Source organism: Streptopelia decaocto, assembly GCF_964273445.1.
Source record: "Streptopelia decaocto genome assembly, chromosome: 31".
Taxonomy (NCBI): Eukaryota; Metazoa; Chordata; class Aves; order Columbiformes; family Columbidae; genus Streptopelia; species Streptopelia decaocto.
This window is the reverse complement of record NC_138686.1, coordinates 108,879-132,912: the sequence shown is the minus strand read 5'-3', so window position 1 is coordinate 132,912 and position 24,034 is coordinate 108,879. Positions and strand designations below refer to the sequence as shown.

The 24,034-nt window shown below is 60.3% G+C and overlaps 1 protein-coding gene across 1 annotated transcript in view; it reads right to left on the bottom strand.

Moving 5' to 3' along the window:
* LOC309450869 (valine--tRNA ligase, mitochondrial-like) overlaps positions 1-24,034 on the bottom strand; it is a 39,417-nt gene that overhangs the window by 3,222 nt on the left and 12,161 nt on the right. The window contains exons 7-23 of the mRNA XM_082074042.1: positions 22,043-22,154; positions 21,870-21,958; positions 20,807-20,897; positions 19,355-19,482; positions 18,130-18,233; positions 17,976-18,057; positions 15,728-15,804; positions 14,621-14,817; positions 12,952-13,022; positions 10,407-10,532; positions 7,645-7,749; positions 7,486-7,554; positions 7,243-7,321; positions 4,801-4,928; positions 4,246-4,398; positions 1,275-1,463; positions 247-358 (exon numbers count right to left, since the gene is read on the bottom strand). Coding sequence (XP_081930168.1) covers positions 247-358; positions 1,275-1,463; positions 4,246-4,398; positions 4,801-4,928; positions 7,243-7,321; positions 7,486-7,554; positions 7,645-7,749; positions 10,407-10,532; positions 12,952-13,022; positions 14,621-14,817; positions 15,728-15,804; positions 17,976-18,057; positions 18,130-18,233; positions 19,355-19,482; positions 20,807-20,897; positions 21,870-21,958; positions 22,043-22,154 — 1,912 coding nt within the window. The remainder of the gene's footprint in view (positions 1-246; positions 359-1,274; positions 1,464-4,245; positions 4,399-4,800; positions 4,929-7,242; positions 7,322-7,485; positions 7,555-7,644; positions 7,750-10,406; positions 10,533-12,951; positions 13,023-14,620; positions 14,818-15,727; positions 15,805-17,975; positions 18,058-18,129; positions 18,234-19,354; positions 19,483-20,806; positions 20,898-21,869; positions 21,959-22,042; positions 22,155-24,034) is intronic.

Genomic DNA, 24,034 nt, shown 5'->3' with positions numbered 1-24,034 from the left:
GGGATGTGGCGTTTGGCGGCCATATTGGTTGCCCCAAGGCATGCTGGGATGTGTTGTTTGATGTGTCGTTTGGCAGCCATATTGGTTGCCTCAAGGTCTGATGGGAAACCCAATCCCTAGCGGCCATATTGGCCACCCCAGGCCATGTTGGGATGTGTCGTTTGGCGGCCATATTGGGCACCCCAGGGCCTGCTGGGACACGGATCCCCCCCCCCACCCCGTCGGCCATCTTGCCCCGTGACTCACCGGGGGGCCGGGCCCCACGCAGGCCGAAGACGTCGCGCAGGCCCCGCGCCGCACGCACCACCTCCAACATGGCCGCCACGTCCGCCTCCAACCGCGGGTCGCACCAATGGGCCTGGGGGGGGACACAGGGGGCGGGGATGTGTCATTTGGCAGCCATCTTGGCCACCCCAGGGCATGCTGGGAATTGGGGGGCTGAGTGGCGGCCATATTGTATGTTGGGATGGGTGGTTTTGCGGCCATATTGGATGCCCCAAGGCCTGATGGGAAGCCCAATACCCAGTGGCCATATTGGCCATCCCAGGGCATGCTGGGATGTGTCCTTTTATGTGATGCTTGGCGGCCATATTTGTCACCCCAAGGCCTGATAGGATGTGTCATTTGGCGGCCATGTTGGATGCCCCAAGGCCTGATGGGACACCCAACCCCTAGTGGCCATATTGGCCATCCCGGGGCATGCTGGGATGTGTCATTTGGCGGCCATATTGGCCACACCAAGGCCTGATGGGATGTGAGGTCTGGCGGCCATCTTGGTTGCCCCAAGGCACAAGAGCCCCCCAGGTGGGGACATGGGGGGACACATGGTGGGGTCAGGAGGGGACAAAACCCACCCGGGAGTGGACATGGGGACACAGTGTGGGGGGGTCAAGGGAACATAGGGGATCAGGGGTCACAACCCCCCCCACAAAGGGGATATTGGGATATGGGGGGGACAAGGGGACACGAGACCCCTGGGAGGGGATGTGGGGGGACATGGGGAGGACATAAGGACCTGAGACCCCCTGAGAGGGGACGTGGGGACATGGGAGGGACATTGGGACGTGGGGGGGTCAGGGGGACACAACCCCCCCTAAGAGGGGACATGGGGGTGACATGGGGACATGGAACCCCCCAGGAGACGACATGGGGGTGTCATGGGGACATAAAACCCCCCAGGAGGGGACATGGGGATGCAATGGGGGGGACACAAAACCCCTCTGGAACGCCCCCCCCCAAACCTCCCATCCCACAGGGGTCGCCGCGTGACTCACCACGTGGGCGTGGTCGGGGAAGGGGGCGTGGCCCAGGGTGGGCGGGGCCCCGGGGGGGCGGGGCAAGCGCTGCCAAAGCTCCTCGGCCAGAAACGGGGCGAACGGGGCCAGGAGCCGCAGCCCCAGATCCGCACACGTCAGCAGCGTCACCCGCACGTCCCGGACGGACAGACGCGGCTTCGACGCCTCCTGCGGACAGACAGACGGACGCGGGGTCAGGGGCGGACGGACGGATGGATATGGGGTCAAGGATGGACAGACGGATGGATATGGGGTGAGGGATGGATGGATGAATGGATATGGGGGGGAGAAAGGGGTTTGGGGACAGATGGACAGACAGACACGGTGGGGCTGATGGGGATGTAGAAGGTCATGGGGATGGCCATGGGGTCAGGGATGGACAGATGTACGGACACGGGGTCGAGGATGGATGGACATGGGGTCAGGGATAGACAGATGGATGGACACGGGGTCAGGGATGGACAGACGGATAGACCAAGGTCAGGGATGGACAGACGGATGGACCAAGGTCAAAGGTGGATGGACTGATAGACTTGGGGTCAGGGATGGACATGGGGTCAGGGATAGACAGACGGATGGACATGGGGTCAGGGATGGACAGATGGATGGACACGGGGTCAGGGATGGACGGACGGATGGACACGGGGTCAGGGATGGATGGACGGATGGACCAAGGTCAGGGATGGATGGACTGACAGACTCGGGGTAAGGGATGGACATGGGGTCAGGGATGGACAGACGGATGGACACGGGGTGAGAGAGGGACAGACGGATGGACAAAGAGGCTACAAGGAAGTTTGGGACAGATGGACAGACAGACACATGTGGTTGGGCTGGGGAAGGTGTAGAAGGCAGTGGGGGGACAGACAGACAGACACCATTGACCATGGGTTGGGTTCAACACTCAAGTAGCCACCAGAGGTTGAGTGGGACAGACAGACAGATGGACACACTCAACCACGGGTTGAGTTCAATGGTCAAAAAGCCATCAGAGGTTGAGCAGGACAGACGGACAGACGCCATTGACCATGGGTTGGGTTCAACAGTCAAGGATCTACCATGGGGTGAGCAGGATGGACAGACGGACGCCATTGACCATGGGTTGGGTTCAACGGTCAAGGATCTACCATGGAGTGAGCAGGATGGACAGACGGACAGACACCATTAACCACAGGTTGGATTCAGTGGTCAAGGTTCTACCATGGGGTGAGCAGGATGGACAGACAGACGCCACTGACCATGGGTTGGGTTCAATGGTCAAGGATCTACCATGGGGTGAGCAGGACAGACACATGGACACCATTGACCATGGGTTGGGTTCAACGCTCAAGTAGCCACCAGAGGTTGAGTGGGACAGACAGACAGATGGACACACTTAACCATGGCTTGAGTTCAATGGTCAAGGATCTACCATGGGGTGAGCAGGACAGACAGACGGACGCCATTGACCATGGGTTGGGTTCAACAGTCAAGGATCTACCATGGGGTGAGCAGGATGGACAGACGGACGCCATTGACCATGGGTTGGGTTCAACGGTCAAGGATCTACCATGGAGTGAGCAGGATGGACAGACGGACAGACACCATTAACCACAGGTTGGGTTCAATGGTCAAGGATCTACCATGGGGTGAGCAGGATGGACAGACAGACGCCACTGACCATGGGTTGGGTTCAATGGTCAAGGATCTATCATGGGGTGAGCAGGACAGACAGACGGACGCCATTGACCATGGGTTGGGTTCAACAGTCAAGGATCTACCATGGGGTGAGCAGGATGGACAGACGGACGCCATTGACCATGGGTTGGGTTCAATGCTCAAGTAGCCACCAGAGGCTGAGTGGGACAGACAGACAGATGGACACACTCAACCACAGGTTGAGTTCAATGGTCAAGGATCTACCATGGGGTGAGCAGGATGGACAGACAGACGCCACTGACCATGGGTTGGGTTCAATGGTCAAGGATCTACCATGGGGTGAGCAGGACAGACAGACGGATGCCATTGACCATGGGTTGGGTTCAACAGTCAAGGATCTACCGTGGGGTGAGCAGGACAGACAGACGGACGCCATTGACCATGGGTTGGGTTCAACGCTCAAGTAGCCACCAGAGGTTGAGTGGGACAGACAGACAAGATGGACACACTTAACCATGGCTTGAGTTCAATGGTCAAGGATCTACCATGGGGTGAACAGGACAGACACATGGACGCCATTGACCATGGGTTGGGTTCAATGGTCAAGGATCTACCATGGGGTGAGCAGGATGGACAGACAGACGCCACTGACCATGGGTTGGGTTCAATGGTCAAGGATCTATCATGGGGTGAGCAGGACAGACAGACGGACACCATTGACCATGGGTTGGGTTCAATGGTCAAGGATCTACCATGGGGTGAGCAGGATGGACAGACGGACACCACTGACCATGGGTTGGGTTCAATGCTCAAGTAGCCACCAGAGGTTGAGTGGGACAGACAGACAGATGGACACACTCAACCATTAGTTGAGTTCAGTGGTCAAGGATCTACCATGGGGTGAGCAGGATGGACAGACGAACAGACACCATTAACCACAGGTTGGGTTCGATGGTCAAGGATCTACCATGGGGTGAGCAGGACGGACAGACGGACGCCATTGACCATGGGTTGGGTTCAATGGTCAAGGATCTACCATGGGGTGAGCAGGACAGACAGACGGACGCCATTGACCATGGGTTGGGTTCAATGCTCAAGGAACAACCAGGGGTTGAGTGGGACAGACAGACAGATGGACACACTCAACCATGGGTTGAGTTCAAGGATCTACCATGGGGTGAGCAGGACAGACAGACGGACGCCATTGACCATGGGTTGGGTTCAATGCTCAAGGAACAACCAGAGCTTGGGCGGGACAGACAGACGGACCCCTAGCACCCCACAGACGGGACAGACGGACGGATGGACACACCAGGTAGACGTCGCAGAGGTTGCGCAGCCAGAAGGTCTGAATGGCCAACAGCGCCCCCTGCAGCTCCAGCGCCGCCAGCGCCCGAGACGCCTCCTGAGCCGAACCGGCCAATCGGGACAGGACCCAGCGCGACATCCAATCGGTGACCTGCACCTGGTAGAATAAAATCAAACATATACCCCGGGGCGGGTTTTGGGGACCCCGATACCTGTTGGGGGTCCCGTGTGCGGTCCCTGGGGGTTGGGGACATTGTGGGGATGTTGGGGACACCAGGGGGATTTTGGGGACTTTTGGGGGACACTGGGGGGACGTTGAGGACATTTTGGGGATATCTGGGACATTTTTGGGACATTTTAGGGGTGTTGGGGACCCCGTTACCTATTGGGGGTCCCAGGTCTTGGGGACACCAGGAGGTTTTAAGGACATTTTGAGGGGGGTTTTGAGGACTTTTTGGGGAGTTTGGGGACATTGTGGGTGTTTTGGGGACATCGTGGGTGTCTTGGGGACATCGTGGGGGTGTTGGGGACATCGTGGGGGTGTTGGGGACCCCGTTACCTGTTGGGGGTCCCGTGTCTGGTCCTCGGGGTGCAGGGTCCCCAATACAAAGCGCAGGGCGTTCCAGACCTTGTTGCAGAAGCGGCGCTGGGACAGGATGGAGGGGACGGACAGACGGACGTCGGAGCCTGCGAGGACAATTGGGGACATGGGGGACACGTTGGGGACACCTTGGGGACACCGAGGAAGGCTGGGGACACGAGGGACGCGTTGGAGACACGTAGAGATATCTGGGGACATGGGGGACAATTGGGGACATGGGGGACACGTTGGGGACATGGGGGACACCTTGGGGACACCTTGGGGACATCAAGGAAGGCTGGGGACACGAGGGACACGTTGGAGACACGTAGAGATATCTGGGGACATGGGGGACAATTGGGGACATGGGGGACACGTTGGGGACATCAAGGAAGGCTGGGGACACAAGGGACGCGTTGGAGACACGTAGAGATATTTGGGGACATGGGGGACACCTTGGGGACACGCTGGGGACACCAAGGAAGGCTGGGGACACAAGGGACGCGTTGGAGACACGTAGAGATATCTGGGGACATGGGGGACAATTGGGGACATGGGGGACAATTGGGGACATGGGGGACACATTGGGGACATCTTGGGGACACCAAGGAAGGCTGGGGACACGAGGGACGCGTTGGAGACACGTAGAGATATTTGGGGACATGGGGGACAATTGGGGACATGGGGGACACGTTGGGGACACCAAGGAAGGCTGGGGACACGAGGGACACGTTGGAGACACGTAGAGATATTTGGGGACATGGGGGACAATTGGGGACATGGGGGACAATTGGGGACGTGGGGGACACCTTGGGGACACCTTGGGGACACCAAGGAAGGCTGGGGACATGAGGGACGCGTTGGAGACACATATAGATATTTGGGGACATGGGGGACAATTGGGGACACGGGGGACACGTTGGGGACATGGGGGACAATTGGGGACATGTAGGGATCGTTGGGGACATGAGGGACAATTGGGGTCATGGGGATGGTGTGAGGGACATTTGGTGACACTTGGTGACATTACTGGGTACATTATGGACACAGGGCCCTTGCACAGGGACACAGGGGACAGTTGGGGACACTGCAGGTGACACTTGGGGACATTACCATGTACATTATGGACACAGGGCCATGCATGGGGACACAGGGGACGGTTGGGGACACTGCAGGTGACACTTGGGGACATTACCATGTACATTATGAGCACACAGGGGATGGCTGGGGACACCATTAGAGTCACGGGGTGGTGCGAGGGACATTTGGTGACACTTGGTGACATTACCATGTACATTATGGACACAGGGCCATGCATGGGGACACAGGGGACAGTTGGGGACACAGCAGGTGACACTTGGGGACATTACCATGTACACTATGTGCACACAGGGGGTGGTTGGGGACACCATGAGAGTCATGGGGTGGTGTGAGGGACATTTGGGGACACTTGGTGACATTACTTTGTACATTATGGACACAGGGCCATGCACAGGGACACAGGGGACAGTTGGGGACACAGCAGGTGACACTTGGGGACATTACCATGTACATTATGTGCACACAGGGGATGGTTGGGGACACCATTAGAGTCACGGGGTGGTGTGAGGGACATTTGGGGACACTTGGTGACATTACCATGTACATTATGGACACAGGGCCATGCACAGGGACACAGGGGACGGTTGGGGACACAGCAGGTGACACTTGGGGACATTACCATGTACACTATGTGCACACAGGGGGTGGTTGGGGACACCATGAGAGTCATGGGGTGGTGTGAGGGACATTTGGGGACACTTGGTGACATTACTTTGTACATTATGGACACAGGGCCATGCACAGGGACACAGGGGACAGTTGGGGACACAGCAGGTGACACTTGGGGACATTACCATGTACACTATGTGCACACAGGGGGTGGTTGGGGACACCATAAGAGTCATGGGGTGGTGTGAGGGACATTTGGTGACACTTGGTGACATTACCATGTACATTATGGACACAGGGCCATGCACGGGGACACAGGGGACAGTTGGGGACACTGCAGGTGACACTTGGGGACATTACCATGTACATTATGAGCACACAGGGGATGGTTGGGGACACCATGAGAGTCATGGGGTGGTGTGAGGGACATTTGGGGACACTTGGTGACATTACTGGGTACATTATGGACACAGGGTCATGCACGGGGACACAGGGGACAGTTGGGGACACAGCAGGTGACACTTGGGGACATTACCATGTACACTATGTGCACACAGGGGATGGCTGGGGACACCATTAGAGTCACAGGGTGGTGTGAGGGACATTTGGGGACACTTGGTGACATTACCATGTACATTATGGACACAGGGCCCTTGCACAGGGACACAGGGGACAGTTGGGGACACTGCAGGTGACACTTGGGGACATTACCCTGTACATTATGTGCACACAGCGCCATCCTCAATGCGTCGGCACCGCACTCGGGGATCCCATGTGGAAACTGCCTCCTCTGTTTGGACCAAACCATTCACTTTCCCCCCCATATCTACAACTTTGAGCCCCGAACCCCCAATTTTTGGGGCCACCAGGTCACTTTTGGGGCCCCCAGGTGATTTTTTGGGGTCCCCAAGGTGGTTTTTGGGGCTAAAAGAGGCGATTTGGGGCCGATTGTACCTGTCCCTCGGTGGCCAGCGCCAACTCGCGGGGGTCAAGGCCGCGTTGGTTCAGTCGATCCCGCAGCTCCTGGCCCATAATGGGAGACCCCACGGTAAATAAGGGGGGTGGGGGGGTCCCCACGGGGTCCCCACGGGGTGTCCCCGTTGTCACCGGTACCTGGGGGGTGGCCCCGGTGATGACGTCACGGGGGTCGATGACGTTCCCCAGGGATTTGCTCATTTTGCGGCCGTGGGCGTCGCGGACCAGGGAGTGCAGGAGGACCTGGGGACGTTTGGGGACATTTGGGGACGTTGGGGACAGTGGGGATATTGGGGACAATGGGGATAATGGGGACAATGGGGACAAGACAGTGGGGGGGACATGGGGACACTGGGGACAAGGGTGACACTGGGGACAGGGGGACATTGGGGATACTGAGGGGGATATGGGGACAATGGGGGACAGTGGGGACAGGGGGACATTTGGGACAATGGAGGACAATGGGGACAATGGGGATACGGGGGATACTGGGGGGGACATGGGGACACTGGGGACAAGGGTGACATTGGGGACAGGGGGACATTGGGGATACTGGGGGGGACAAGGGGACAGTGGTGACAATGGGGACATTTGGGACGATGGGGACAAAGGAGATACTGGGGGGACATGGGGACAATGGGGATACTGGGGGGGACATGGGGACAATGGGGACATTGGGGGGGACATGGGGACAATGGGGACAACGGGGATACTGGGGGGGACATGGGGACAATGGGGACAGGGGGACATTGGGGATACTGAGGGGGATATGGGGACAATGGGGGACAGTGGGGACAACGGGGATACTGGGGGGGACAATGGGAACAAGGGGGACATTTGGGACAATGGAGGACAATGGGGACATTGGGGATACTGGGGGGGACAATGGAGACAATAGGGACAACGGGGATACTGGGGGGCACAAGGGGACAGTGGTGACAATGGGGATACTGGGGGGGACATGGGGACATTGGAGACAATGGGGACATTGGAGACAATGGGGGGGACATAGGGACAATGGGGATACTGGGGGGCACAAGGGAACAGTGGTTACAATGGGGACATTTGGGACGATGGGGACAATAGGGATACTGAGGGGGATATGGGGACAATGGGGGACAGGGGGACAATGGGGATACTGGGGGGACAATGGGGACAAGGGGGACAGTGGGGACAATGGGGACGTTTGGGATGGGGACAATGGGGATACTGGGGGGAACAATGGGGACATTGAGGATACTGGGGGGGGACATGGAGACAATAGGGACAATGGGGACACTGGGGATACTAGGGGGACAATGGGGACAATGGGGGACAGTGGGGACAATGGGGACAGGGGGACATTTGGAACAATAGAGGACAATGGGGATACTGGGGATACTGGGGGGGACATGGGGACACTGGGGACAAGGGTGACATTGGGGACAGGGGGACATTGGGGATACTGAGGGGGATATGGGGACAATGGGGGACAGTGGGGACAATGGGGACAGGGGGACATTTGGGACAATGGAGGACAATGGGGACAATGGGGATATTGGGGATACTGGGGGGGACATGGGGACACTGGGGACAAGGGTGACATTGGGGACAGGGGGACATTGGGAATACTGAGGGGGATATGGGGACAATGGGGGACAGTGGGGACAATGGGGATACTGGGGGGACAATGGAGACAAGGGGGACATTTGGGACAATGGGTATACTGGGGGGGAGAAGGGGACAATGGGGACATTGGAGATACTGGGGGGACATGGGGACAATGGGGATACTGGGGGGGACATGGGGACAGTGGGGACAATGAGGGGGACATAGGAACAATGGGGATACTGGGGAGGGACATGGGGACATTGGGGATACTGGGGAGGGACATGGGGACATTGGGGATACTGGGGGGGACATGGGGCCACTTGGGGCCCCTGGGGGCCACTTGGGGACAGCATTGTCACCTGTGTGAAGGGCAGCTGGCCCGTGAGCTGCAGCCCCAGCATCACCATGCGCGCCACCCAGAAGAACAACAGGTCGCAATGGGGACATGGGGACAATGGGGACACTGGGGACACTGGGGGACAGGGGGACACTGGGGAAAGTGGGGGGACATGGGGACACTGGGGACAAGGGTGACATTGGGGACAGGGGGACATTGGGGATACTGAGGGGGATATGGGGACAATGGGGGACAGTGGGGACAATGGGGATACTGGGGGGACAATGGGGACAAGGGGGACAATGGGGACAAGGGGGACAATGGGGATACGGGGGGGACAAGGGGACAGTGGTGACAATGGGGACATTTGGGACAATGGGGACAATGGGGATACTGGGGGGGACATGGGGACATTGGGGATACTGGGGGGGACAAGGGGACAGTGGTGACAATGGGGACATTTGGGACAATGGGGATACTGGGGGGGACATGGAGACAATAGGGATATGGGGACAATGGGGGACAGTGGGGACAATGGGGATACTGGGGGGGACATGGAGAGAATAGGGACAATGGGGACACTGGGGATATTAGGGGGGACATAGGGACAATGGGGACATTGAGGATACTGGGGGGGACAAAGGGACAATGGGGACAAGGGGGACATTTGGGACAATGGGGACATTTGGGACGATGGGGACAATGGGGATACTGGGGGGGACATGGGGACAATGGGGACATTGGGGATACTGGGGGGGACATGGGGACAAAGGGGATACTGGGGGGGACATGGGGACAATGGGGACAATGAGGGGGACATAGGGACAATGGGGATACTGGGGCGACATGGGGACAATGGGGACAATGAGGGGGACGTAGGAACAATGGGGATACTGGGGAGGGACATGGGGACACTGGGGGCGATGGGGGGACACTTGTGGCCCCTTGGGGACATTGGGGACAGCATTGTCACCTGTGTGAAGGGCAGCTGGCCCGTGAGCTGCAGCCCCAGCATCACCATGCGCGCCACCCAGAAGAACAACAGGTCGCTCCCCGTCACCAGCAGAGAATTGGGGTAAAAGCGCCCCAAATCGGGGCTCTGGGGACACGGCGGGGGACACCGTGGTCACCGGGGGGGTCCCCAATGGCCACAATATCCCCCTGGCCCCTCCCAGTGTCCCCAGTGTCCCCAAAGTCCCCATTGTCCCCCTATTGTCTCCAATGGCTCCAAGTGTTCTCAATGTCCCCCCCATTGTCCCCCTGACTCCCATTGTCCCCAATGTCCCCATTATCCCACTGTCCCCACAATGTCCCCCATGTCCCCACATTGTCCCCAGTGTCCCCAAGTGTCCTCAAAGTCCCCAGTGTCTCCCTATTGTCCCCAGTGTCCCCAAGTGTCCTCAAAGTCCCCAGTGTCCCCCTATTGTCCCCAGTGTCCCCAAGTGTCCTCGATGTCCCCAGGTGTCTCCCTCTCCCCTGATTGTCCCCAATGTCCCCAGTGTCCCCCTGCCCCTCCATTGTCCCCAAGTGTCCTCAATGTCCCCCCAATGTCCCCAATGTCCCCAGTGTCCCCCATCCCAATGTCTCCAGTGTCCCCATTGTCCCCAAGTGTCCCCAAAGTCCCCAATGTCCCCCTATTGTCCTCAATGTCCCCAAGTGTCTCCCTCTCCCCTGGTTGTCCCCAATGTCCCCAGTGTCCCCCTGTCCCTCCATTGTCCCCAAGTGTCCTCAATGTCCCCCCAATGTCCCCAGTGTCCCCCGTCCCAATGTCCCCATTGTCCCCGAGTGTCCTCAATGTCCCCATTGTCCCCAATGTCCCCCACATTGTCCCCCTGTGCCCCCATTGTCCCCATGACCCCCATTGTCCCCAGTGTCCCCAAGTGTCCTCGATGTCCCCAAGTGTCTCCCTCTCCCCTGATTGTCCCCAATGTCCCCAGTGTCCCCCGTCCCAATGTCCCCATTGTCCCCAAGTGTCCTCAATGTCCCCATTGTCCCCCACATTGTCCCCCTGTGCCCCCATTGTCCCCATGACCCCCATTGTTCCCAGTGTCCCCAAGTGTCCTCAAAGTCCCCAGTGTCCCCCTATTGTCCCCAATGTCTCCAAGTGTTCTCATTGTCCCCCCAATGGCCCCAGTCACCCCCTGTCCCCCCATTGTCCCCAATGTCCCTCTGTCCCCACATTGTCCCCAGTGTCCCCAAGTGTCCTCAAAGTCCCCAGTGTCTCCCTATTGTCCCCAGTGTCCCCAAGTGTCCTCAATGTCCCCAAGTGTCCCCCTATTGTCCCCAGTGTCCCCCTATTGTCCCCAGTGTCCCCAATGTCCCCAAGTGTCTCCCTCTCCCCTGGTTGTCCCCAATGTCCCCAGTGTCCCCAATGTCTCCAGTGTCCCCAAGTGTCCTCAAAGTCCCCAGTGTCCCCCTATTGTCCCCAGTGTCCCCAAGTGTCCTCAAAGTCCCCAGTGTCCCCCTATTGTCCCCAGTGTCCCCCTATTGTCCCAAATGTCCCCAAGTGTCCTCAATGTCCCCATTGTCCCCCTGACTCCCATTGTCCCCAGTGTCCCCAATGTCCCTCTGTTCCCACAATGTCCCCCGTGTCCCCCTGTCCCCACATTGTCCCCAGTGTCCCCAAAGTCCCCAGTGTCCCCCTATTGTCTCCAATGGCTCCAAGTGTTCTCAATGTCCCCCCCATTGTCCCCCTGACTCCCATTGTCCCCAATGTCCCCCGTGTCCCCCTGTCCCCACATTGTCCCCAGTGTCCCCAAAGTCCCCATTGTCCCCCTATTGTCTCCAATGGCTCCAAGTGTTCTCAATGTCCCCCCCATTGTCCCCCTGACTCCCATTGTCCCCAATGTCCCCATTATCCCACTGTCCCCACAATGTCCCCCATGTCCCCACATTGTCCCCAGTGTCCCCAAGTGTCCTCAAAGTCCCCAGTGTCCCCCCATTGTCCCCAGTGTCCCCCTATTGGCCCAAATGTCCCCAAGTGTCCTCAATGTCCCCAAGTGTCTCCCTCTCCCCTGGTTGTCCCCAATGTCCCCAAGTGTCCTCAATGTCCCCCAATGTCCCCAGTGTCCCCCGTCCCAATGTCCCCAGTGTCCCCATTGTCCCCAAGTGTCCTCAATGTCCCCCCCAATGTCCCCAGTGTCCCCCGTCCCAATGTCCCCAAGTGTCCCCAATGTCCTCAAAGTCCCCAGTGTCTCCCTATTGTCCCCAGTGTCCCCAAGTGTCCTCGATGTCCCCAAGTGTCTCCCTCTCCCCTGGTTGTCCCCAATGTCCCCAGTGTCCCCCTGTCCCTCCATTGTCCCCAAGTGTCCTCAATGTGCCCCCAATGTCCCCAGTGTCCCCATTGTCCCCAATGTCCCCTCCATTGTCCCCCTGTGCCCCCATTGTCCCCATGACCCCCATTGTCCCCAGTGTCCCCATTATCCCACTGTCCCCCCAATGTCCCTATTGTCCCCAATGTCCCCCTGTCCCCACATTGTCCCAAATGTCCCCATTGTCCCAAATGTCCCCATTGTCACCTGGTGGGGCCACCCCAGCGCGGCAAAGGGGAAAAGGGCCGAGGAAAACCACGTGTCCAGAACATCAGGGTCTGGGGGCACAAATATGGGGGGTCCCCAAATATTGGGGGGTCCCCAAATATCTGGGGGGTCCATGGGGGATCCCCAAAGATTTGGGGGGACAGGAGGATCCCGAATATTTTGGGGGTTCAAGGGGGGTCAGGGGGACCCCAAACACCTTGGTGGTGACAAGGGGCAGTTTTGGGGGGTCTGCATCCCTCCCGAACGCCTGGGTCCCTCCCGAACGCCTGGGTCCCCCCTGGCCAGTGACAACATAGGGGTACAAGGGGAAGATTTTGGGGGGACAAGGGGAAGGTTTTGGGGGGACAAGGGGAAGGTTTTGGGGGGTCTGGATCCCTCCCGAACGCCTGGGTCCCTCCCGGACGCCTGGGTCCCCCCTGGCCAGCGACAACATGGGGGTACAAGGGGAAGATTTTGGGGGGACAATGGGCAAGTTTTGGGGGGTCTGGGTCCCTCCCGAACGCCTGGGTCCCTCCCGGACGCCTGGGTCCCTCCCGAACGCCTGGGTCCCCCAAGGCCAGTGACAACATAGGGGTACAAGGGGAAGGTTTTGGGGTGACAAGGGGCAGTTTTGGGGGGTCTGGGTCCCTCCCGGACGCCTGGGTCCCTCCTGGCCAGTGACAACATGGGGGGACAAGGGGAAGATTCTGGGGGGACAAGGGGAAGATTTTGGGGGGACAAGGGGAAGGTTTTGGGGGGTCTGGGTCCCTCCCGAATGCCTGGGTCCCTCCCGGATGCCTGGGTCCCTCCCGGACGCCTGGGTCCCCCCTGGCCAGTGACAACATGGGGGGACAAGGGGAAGATTTTGGGGTGACAAGGGGCAGTTTGGGGGGTCTGGATCCCTCCCGAACGCCTGGGTCCCTCCCGGACGCCTGGGTCCCTCCCGGCCAGTGACAACATGGGGGGGACAAGGGGAAGATTTGGGGTGACAAGGGGCAGTTTTGGGGGGTCTGGGTCCCTCCCGAATGCCTGGGTCCCTCCCGGACGCCTGGGTCCCTCCCGGACGCCTGGGTCCCCCTGGCCAGTGACAACATGGGGGGGACAATGGGAAGATTTTGGGGGGACAAGGGGAAGGTTTTGGGGTGACAAGGGGCAGTTCTGGGGGGTCTGGGTCCCTCCCGAACGCCTGGGTCCCTCCCGGACGCCTGGGTCCCTCCCGAACGCCTGGGTCCCCCTGGCCAGTGACAACATAGGGTGGACAAGGGGAAGATTTTGGGGTGACAAGGGGAAGATTTGGGGGGGTCTGGGTCCCTCCCGAACGCCTGGGTCCCTCCCGGACGCCTGGGTCCCTCCCGGACGCCTGGGTCCCCCCTGGCCAGTGACAACATGGGGGGGACAATGGGAAGATTTTGGGGGGACAAGTGGAAGGTTTTGGGGTGACAAGGGGCAGTTCTGGGGGGTCTGGATCCCTCCCGAACGCCTGGGTCCCTCCTGGACGCCTGGGTCCCCCCTGGCCTGTAACAACATGGGGGGGACAATGGGAAGATTTTGGGGGGACAAGGGGAAGGTTTTGAGGTGACAAGGGGCAGTTCTGGGGGGTCTGGGTCCCTCCCGAACGCCTGGGTCCCTCCCGAACGCCTGGGTCCCTCCCGGACGCCTGGGTCCCTACCTTGGTGCAGCCGCACGTCCTGCAGGGGGCAGCGCAGCGTGTGGGCGGCGGCCTCGCGGGCGGAGTCCTCGGTGGCTCCCACCACCCACAGCCCATCGGGGGGGGGCGACTCGGGACCCTCGGGACCCCCCGGCGCCGTCACCCGGAACGCGGGGACACGGTGACCCCAGCACAGCTGGCGCGACAGGCACCAGTCCCTGCAAAGGGGGCAGTGCCCGGACGCCTGGGTCCCGCTCGGACGCCTGGGATCCCTTCCGAACGCCTGGGTCCCTCCCGAACGCCTGGGTCCCTCCCGAACGCCTGGGTCCTCCTTGGAATATCTGGCTTCCCCCAGCACTCCTGGGTCCCTCCCGAACGCCTGGGTCCCCCCCGAACGCCTGGGTCCCTCTCGAACGCCTGGGTCCCCTCCCGAACGCCTGGGTCCCTCCCGAACGCCTGGGTCCCTCCCGAACGCCTGGGTCCTCCTTGGAATATCTGGCTTCCCCCAGCACTCCTAGGTCCCTCCCGAACGCCTGGGTCCCCCCCGAACGCCTGGGTCCCTCCCGAACGCCTGGGTCCCTCCCGAACGCCTGGGTCCCCCATGGGATATCTGGCTTCCCCCAGCACTCCTGGGTCCCTCCCGAACGCCTGGGTCCCCCCCGAACGCCTGGGTCCCTCCCGAACGCCTGGGTCCCCCATGGGATATCTGGCTTCCCCCGGCACTCCTGGGTCCCTCCCGAACGCCTGGGTCCCTCCCGAACGCCTGGGTCCCCCTTGGAATATCTGGCTTCCCCCAGCACTCCTGGGTCCCTCCCGAACGCCTGGGTCCCTCCCGAACGCCTGGGTCCCTCCCGAACGCCTGCGTCCCCCTTGGGATATCTGGCTTCCCCCAGCACTCCTGGGTCCCTCCCGAACGCCTGGGTCCCCTCTCGAATGCCTGGGTCCCTCCCGAACGCCTGGGTCCCTCCCGAACGCCTGGGTCCCTCCCGAACGCCTGGGTCCCCTCTCGAATGCCTGGGTCCCTCCCGAACGCCTGGGTCCCCCTTGGGATATCTGGCTTCCCCCAGCACTCCTGGGTCCCTCCCAAACGCCTGGGTCCCTCCCGAACGCCTGGGTCCCCTCACTCACCCCACATTGTCCATCCACGTCTTCCAGTTCTTCTCATGGAACTTGGGGATGAGCTGGAGCTTCCCGGACGTCACGGCCTGCAGGGGGCGGTGTGATGGACCCAGGCGTCCGGGCGGGACCCAGGAGTTCGGGAGGGACCCAGGAGTTCGGGAGGGGACCCAGGAGTTCAGAAGGGACCCAGGAGTTTTGGGGGCACCCAGGAGTGCCCCAAGGGACCCAGGAGTTCGGGAGGGGACCCAGGAGTGCCCCAAGGGACCCACAGGTCCAGGAGGGACCCAGGAGTTCAGGAAGGGACCCAGGAGTTCAGGAAGGGACTGAGGAGTTTTGGGGGCGCCCAGGAGTTCACGAGGGACCCAGGAGTGCCCCAAGGGACCCAGGAGTTCGGGAGGGGACCCAGGAGTTCAGGAAGGGACCCAGGAGTCCGGGAGGGACCCAGGAGTGCCCCAAGGGACCCAGGAGTGCCCCAAGGGACCCAGGAGTTCGGGAGGGGAACCCAAGTGTCCAGGAGGGACCCAGGAGTGCCCCAAGGGACCCACAGGTCCAGGAGGGACCCAGGAGTTCAGGAAGGGACTGAGGAGTTTTGGGGGCACCCAGGAGTTCACGAGGGACCCAGGAGTGCCCCAAGGGACCCAGGAGTTCGGGAGGGACCCAGGAGTGCCCCAAGGGACCCAGGAGTGCCCCAAGGGACCCAGGAGTTTTGGGGGCACCCAGGAGTTCACAAGGGACCCAGGAGTGCCCCAAGGGACCCAGGAGTTCGGGAGGGGACCCAGGAGTTCAGGAAGGGACCCAGGAGTTCAGGAAGGGACCCAGGAGCGCCCCAAGGGACCCAGGAGTCCGGGAGGGGACCCAGGAGTGCCCCAAGGGACCCAGGAGTGCCCCAAGGGACCCAGGAGTTCGGGAGGGACCCAGGAGTGCCCCAAGGGACCCAGGAGTGCCCCAAGGGACCCAGGAGTTTTGGGGGCACCCAGGAGTTCACAAGGGACCCAGGAGTGCCCCAAGGGACCCAGGAGTTCGGGAGGGGACCCAGGAGTTCAGGAAGGGACTCAGGAGTTCGGGAAGGGACCCAGGAGTGCCCCAAGGGACCCAGGAGTTCGGGAGGGGACCCAGGAGTGCCCCAAGGGACCCACAGGTCCACGAGGGACCCAGGAGTTCAGGAAGGGACCCAGGAGTTTTGGGGGCACCCAGGAGTTCACGAGGGACCCAGGAGTGCCCCAAGGGACCCAGGAGTGCCCCAAGGGACCCAGGAGTTCGGGAGGGGACCCAGGAGTGCCCCAAGGGACCCAGTAGTTCGGGAAGGGACCCAGGAGTTCACGAGGGACCCAGGAGTTCGGGAGGGGACCCAGGAGTTCGGGAGGGGACCCAGGAGTTCGGGAGGGGAACCCAAGTGTCCAGGAGGGACCCAGGAGTGCCCCAAGGGACCCACAGGTCCAGGAGGAACCCAGGAGTTCGGGAGGGACCCAGGAGTTCGGGAGGGACCCAGGAGTTCAGGAAGGGACCCAGGAGTTCAGGAAGGGACCCAGGAGTTCAGGAAGGGACCCAGGAGTTCAGGAAGGGACCCAGGAGTGCCCTAAGGGACCCAGGAGTTCGGGAGGGGAACCCAGGAGTCCGGGAGGGGAACCCAGGAGTGCCCCAAGGGACCCACAGGTCCAGGAAGGACCCAGGAGTTCAGGAAGGGACCCAGGAGTTCAGGAAGGGACCCAGGAGTGCCCCAAGGGACCCAGGAATTTTGGGGGCACCCAGGAGTTCACGAGGGACCCAGGAGTGCCCCAAGGGACCCAGGAGTTCGGGAGGGGACCCAGGAGTTCGGGAGGGGACCCAGGAGTTCAGGAAGGGACCCAGGAGTCCGGGAGGGGACCCAGGAGTCCGGGAGGGGACCCAGGAGTTCGGGAGGGGACCCAGGAGTTTTGGGGGCGCCCAGGAGTTCACGAGGGACCCAGGAGTGCCCCAAGGGACCCAGGAGTTCAGGAGGGACCCAGGAGTTCAGGAAGGGACCCAGGAGTTCAGGAAGGGACCCAGGAGTGCCCCAAGGGACCCAGGAGTTTTGGGGGCACCCAGGAGTTCACAAGGGACCCAGGAGTGCCCCAAGGGACCCAGGAGTTCGGGAGGGGACCCAGGAGTGCCCCAAGGGACCCAGGAGTTCGGGAAGGGACCCAGGAGTTTTGGGGGTGCCCAGGAGTTCACGAGGGACCCAGGAGTGCCCCAAGGGACCCAGGAGTTCGGGAGGGGACCCAGGCGTCCCCGTCGTCACCTCCCGCGCACGCTCGGCCATTTCTCGGCAGCGCAGGAACCATTGACTCTTCATCAGGTACTCGACGACGTCCCCGGAGCGGCTGCGGGGACACAGGGCTCAGTGGCACTTGGGGACACTTGGGGACACTTGGGGACACTTGGGGACACGGTACCTGCAGAGGGGGAGGGTCATGGGGTGGTCCTGGCTGTCCCGGAACAGCCCCCGATTGGCCAGAGCTTCCACCACCAGGGGACGAGCAGCGAATCGGTGGACGCCCTGGGGATAATGGGGACAATGGGGACATTGTGGGGACAATGGGGATGTGGCAATAATAGGGATAATGGGGACATTGGGGATAATGGGGACAATGGGGATATGGCAGTAATGGGGATAATGGGGACAATGGGGACAATGGGGACATCGTGGGGACAATGGGGATATGACAGTAATAGGGATAATGGGGACAATGGGGACAATGGGGACATGGCAGTAATGGAGATAATGGGGACAATGGGGATAATGGGGACAATGGGGACATCGTGGGGACAATGGGGATATGACAGTAATGGGGACAATGGGGACAATGGGGATATGGCAGTAATGGGGATAATGGGGACAATGGGGACAATGGGGACATCGTGGGGACAATGGGGATATGGCAGTAATGGAGATAATGGGGACAATGGGGACAATGGGGACAATGAGGACATCGTGGGGACAATGGGGATATGGCAGTAATGGAGATAATGGGGACAATGGGGACAATGGGGACAATGAGGACATCGTGGGGACAATGGGGATATGGCAGTAATGGGGATAATGGGGACAATGGGGACAATGAGGACATCGTGGGGACAATGGGGATATGGCAGTAATGGGGATAATGGGGACAATGGGGACAATGAGGACATCGTGGGGACAATGGGGATATGGCAGTAATGGGGACAATGGGGATAATGGGGACAATGGGGACATCGTGGGGACAATGGGGATATGACAGTAATGGGGACAATGGGGACAATGGGGACATCGTGGGGACAATGGGGATATGGCAGTAATGGAGATAATGGGGACAATGGGGACAATGGGGACAATGAGGACATCGTGGGGACAATGGGGATATGACAGTAATGGGGACAATGGGGACAATGGGGATAATGGGGATAATGGGGACAATGGGGACAATGGGGACAATGGGGACGTTGTGGGGACAATGGGGATATGGCAGTAATGGGGACAATGGGGACAATGGGGACAATGGGGACATCGTGGGGACAATTTGGGGACCCAATTGGGGGATGTGGTTTGGCCCAGAGACACAGTTTGGGGCCAAGGGCCAGGGCTGGGGACATGGGGACACTTTGGGGACACTTTGGGGACACTTTGGGGGGCGGTACCTGCAGCCAGCCCCGGTCTGGGGGACACAAGGTGCCATCGTCCCCGATGACGGTGACAACGGGCAGCCCGTGGGAACGGGCCAGCAGCAGGTCCTGGGGACTGTGACCGGGGGTCACCTTCACCGCACCTGGGGACAATGGGGACATTGGGGACAATGGGGACATTGGGGACAATGGGGACATTGGGGACAATGGGGACATTGGGGATAATAGGGATATAGGGACACAGGGGGACATTGGGATATGGGGACATGGGGACAATGGGGACAATAGGGATATAGGGACACGGGGGACATAGGGATATGGGGATATGGGGACATGGGGACAATGGGGACATCCCTGTCACCTTCACTGCACCTGGGGACAATGGGGACATTGGGGTCAATGGGGACATTGGGGACAATGGGGACATTGGGGATAATAGGGATATAGGGACACAGGGGGACATTGGGATATGGGGACATGGGGACAATGGGGACAATAGGGATATAGGGACACGGGGGACATGGGGATATGGGGACATGGGGACAATGGGGACAATAGGGATATAGGGACACAGGGGGACATGGGGACGATGGGGACATCCCTGTCACCTTCACCATATCTGGGACAAGGGGATATGGGGACAATGGGGACAGAGGGATGATGGGGATAATGGGAACAAGGCGGATATAGGGGTAAGGGGGATATGGGGACAATGGGGACATTGGGGTCAATGGGGACAGGGGGATAATAGGGATATAGGGACACAGGGGGACATGGGGACAATGGGGACATCCCTGTCACCTTCACCATACCTGGGACAAGGGGATATGGGGACAATGGGGACATAGGGATGATGGGGATAATGGGGACAAGGGGACAATAGGGATATGGGGACAATGGGGACAGGCCTGTCACCTTCACCGCGCCTGGGACAATGGGGACATGGGGACAATGGGGACAGGGGGACAATGGGGACACCCCTGCCACTGTCACCTTCATCGCACCTGGGACATAATGGGGGCATGGGGACAATGGGGATAATGGGGACACGGGGGGATATGGGGATGTTGGGGACGTGGGGACAGGGAGACATGGGGACATCCCTGTCACCTCAACACCCCGTCACTGTCACCTTCACTGCACCTGGGCCATGGGGACACCCCTGTCACTCCTGTCCCCGGTGTCCCCTTGTCCTCAGTGTCCCCGTTCCCTGTGTGTTCCTCCATGTCCCCAAGTGTCCTCCTGTCCCCCCTTGTCCCCCTGTCCACATGTCCCCATGTCCCCAAGTGTCCCCCTGTCCCCAATGTCCCCATCCCCATTGTCACTAGTGTCCCCAGTTCCCCCCATCCCCATTGTTCCCAGTGTCCCCAGTTCCCCCCATCCCCAGTGTCCCCAGTTTCCCCCCAGTGTCCCCAGTTCCCCCCATCCCCAGTGTCCCCCCACTGTCCCCGGTGTCCCCAGTGTCACCAGTTCCCCGGTCGGGCTCCACACTGGGGTCGGTGATGAGCGGCAGCAGCTGCCCCGTGATTGGATGACGCAGGCGGCGCCCATGCAGGTGCTGCAGGGGGCGGGGTCAGTGCAAGCCCCACCCCCTTCAGAAGCCCCGCCCACTCCACACTGCCCCTTTAAGACCAGCCAGGTCTCTTCCCCCCCCCAAGGCCACGCCCCCATCTCCAAACCCCACCCCTTCCCAAGAAACACAACCACTGAACAAACCCCGCCCCCCTTGTCTCCAGACCACGCCCCCTTGTCTCCAAACCCCGCCCCTTTCACAGCAGCAATGCCCCTTGCTTTTAAGCCACGCCCCCTTTCCAAGCCACGCCCCCTCTTCCAAGCCCCGCCCCATCTCCAAACCCCACCCCTCTGGAAGCCCCGCCCCCTTATCCCCTTGTCACCAAACCCCGCCCCTTTCACAGCAGCAATGCCCCTTGTTAAGCCACGCCCCCTTTTTCCCAAGCCACGCCCCCTTTTTCCCAAGCCACGCCCCTTCTCACAACCCCCGCCCCTGTCTCCAAACCCCACCCCCTCTGGAAGCCCCGCCCCCTTATCCCCTTGTCTCCAAACCCCGCCCCTTTCACAGCAGCAATGCCCCTTGTTTTTAAGCCACGCCCCCTTTTTCCCAAGCCACGCCCATTCTCGCAACCCCCGCCCCATCTCCAAACCCTCTGGAAGCCCCGCCCCCTTATCCCCTTGTCTCCAAACCCCACCCCTTTCACAGCAGCAATGCCCCTTGTTTTTAAGCCCCACCCCCTTTTCCAAGCCACACCCCCTTTTCCAAGCCCCGCCCCCTTATTCCCAACCCCAGTCCCAAAGCCCCGCCTCCTGTCCCCAAACCCCACCCTCCACCTCCAAACCCCGCCCACTGTCCCCAAACCCCGCCCTCCACCTCCAAACCCCGCCCACTGTCCCCAAACCCCACCCACTGTCCCCAAACCCCGCCCCCTGCCTCCAAACCCCGCCCCCTGCCTCCTAAGCCCTGCCCCCTGCCTCCCAAGCCCCGCCCCCCTGCCTCCCAAGCCCCGCCCCTCACCGTGTAGCGGGGGTCACTGGGGTTCACGGCCACGGCCACGTCCCCCAGGATGGTCTCGGGACGAGTGGTGGCGACAGGGACCTCCAGGTCTGGGGACACATTTGGGGACACTCAGGGACATGGGGGACACCTGGGGACATGGGGACACCTGGGGACACTTGGGGGCCACTCACCGTCCGTTCCCTCCACGGGGTAGGCGAAGGTGACGAGGACGCCGAAGGTGACAGGTTGGGGACACCCGGGGACACGCAGGGACGTGGGGCCCGAGAGCGCCCGCCACTCCACCTGGGGACATTGGGGACAGCTGGGGACACTTTGGGGACACTCTTACCTCCATGTCCACCAGTGCACATTGCAGGGACAGTTTGGGGACAATTGGGGACATTTGGGGACATTCTCACCTCTATGGCCACCAGCGCACATTGCAGGGACAGTTTGGGGACACTTTGGGGACATTCGGGGACATTCTCACCTCTATGGCCACCAGTGCACATTGCAGGGACAGTTTGGGGACACTTTGGGGACATTCGGGGACATTCTCACCTCTATGGCCACCAGCGCACATTGCAGGGACAGTTTGGGGACACTTTGGGGACATTCGGGGACATTCTCACCTCTATGGCCACCAGCGCACATTGCAGGGACAGTTTGGGGACATTTGGGGACAGTCTGGGGACACTTTGGGGACATTTGGAGCCACTCCCACCTCCACATCCACCAGTGCCCATTGCAGGGCCACTTTGGGGACACTTTAGTGACAATTTGGGGACATTTGGGGACACTCTGGGGACACTTTGGTGACATTTGGAGCCACTCTCACCCCCCACATCCACCAGCGCCCATTGCGGGGCCACTTTGGGGACATTTGGGGACACTTGGGGACACTTTGGGGACACGCTCACCTCCATATCCACCAGTGCACATTGCAGGGACAGTTTGGGGACACTTTGGGGACATTCGGGGACATTCTCACCTCTATGGCCACCAGCGCACATTGCAGGGACAGTTTGGGGACATTTGGGGACAGTCTGGGGACCCTTTGGGGACATTCGGGGACATTCTCACCTCTATGGCCACCAGTGCCCATTGCAGGGCCACTTTGGGGACACTTTAGTGACAATTTGGGGACACTTGGGGACACTCTGGGGACACTTTAGGGACACTCTGTGGTCACTTTGGTGACATTTGGAGCCACTCTCACCCCCACATCCACCAGCGCCCATTGCGGGGCCACTTTGGGGACATTTGGGGACACTTGGGGACACTTTAGGGACACGCTCACCTCCATATCCACCAGTGCACATTGCAGGGACAGTTTGGGGACATTTGGGGACAGTCTGGGGACCCTTTGGTGACATTTGGAGCCACTCCCACCTCCACATCCACCAATGCACATTGCAGGGTCCCTTTGGGGACACTTTAGTGACAACTTGGGGACACTTTAGGGACACTCTGGGGACACTTTAGGGACATTTGGAGTCACTCTCACCCCCACATCCACCAGCGCCCATTGCAGGGCCACTTTGGGGTCACTTTGGGGACATTTGGGGACACTTTGGGGACATTCGGGGACATTCTCCCCTCTATGGTCACCAGTGCACATTGCAGGGACAGTTTGGGGACATTTGGGGACAGTCTGGGGACCCTTTGGGGACATTCGGGGACATTCTCACCTCTATGGCCACCAGTGCCCATTGCAGGGCCACTTTGGGGCCACTTTAGTGACAATTTGGGGACACTTTAGGGACACTCTGGGGACACTTTAGGGACACTTTGGGGTCCCTTTAAGACCACTCTGTGGTCACTTTGGTGACATTTGGAGCCACTCTCACCCCCCACATCCACCAGCGCCCATTGCGGGGCCACTTTGGGGACATTTGGGGACACTTGGGGACACTTGGGGACACTTTGGGGACATTCTCACCTCTATGGCCACCAGTGCACATTGCAGGGACAGTTTGGGGACACTTTGGGGACATTCGGGGACATTCTCACCTCTATGGCCACCAGTGCACATTGCAGGGACAGTTTGGGGACATTTGGGGACAGTCTGGGGACACTTTGGGGACATTTGGAGCCACTCCCACCTCCACATCCACCAATGCACATCGCAGGGTCCCTTTGGGGACACTTTAGTGACAATTTGGGGACACTTTAGGGACACT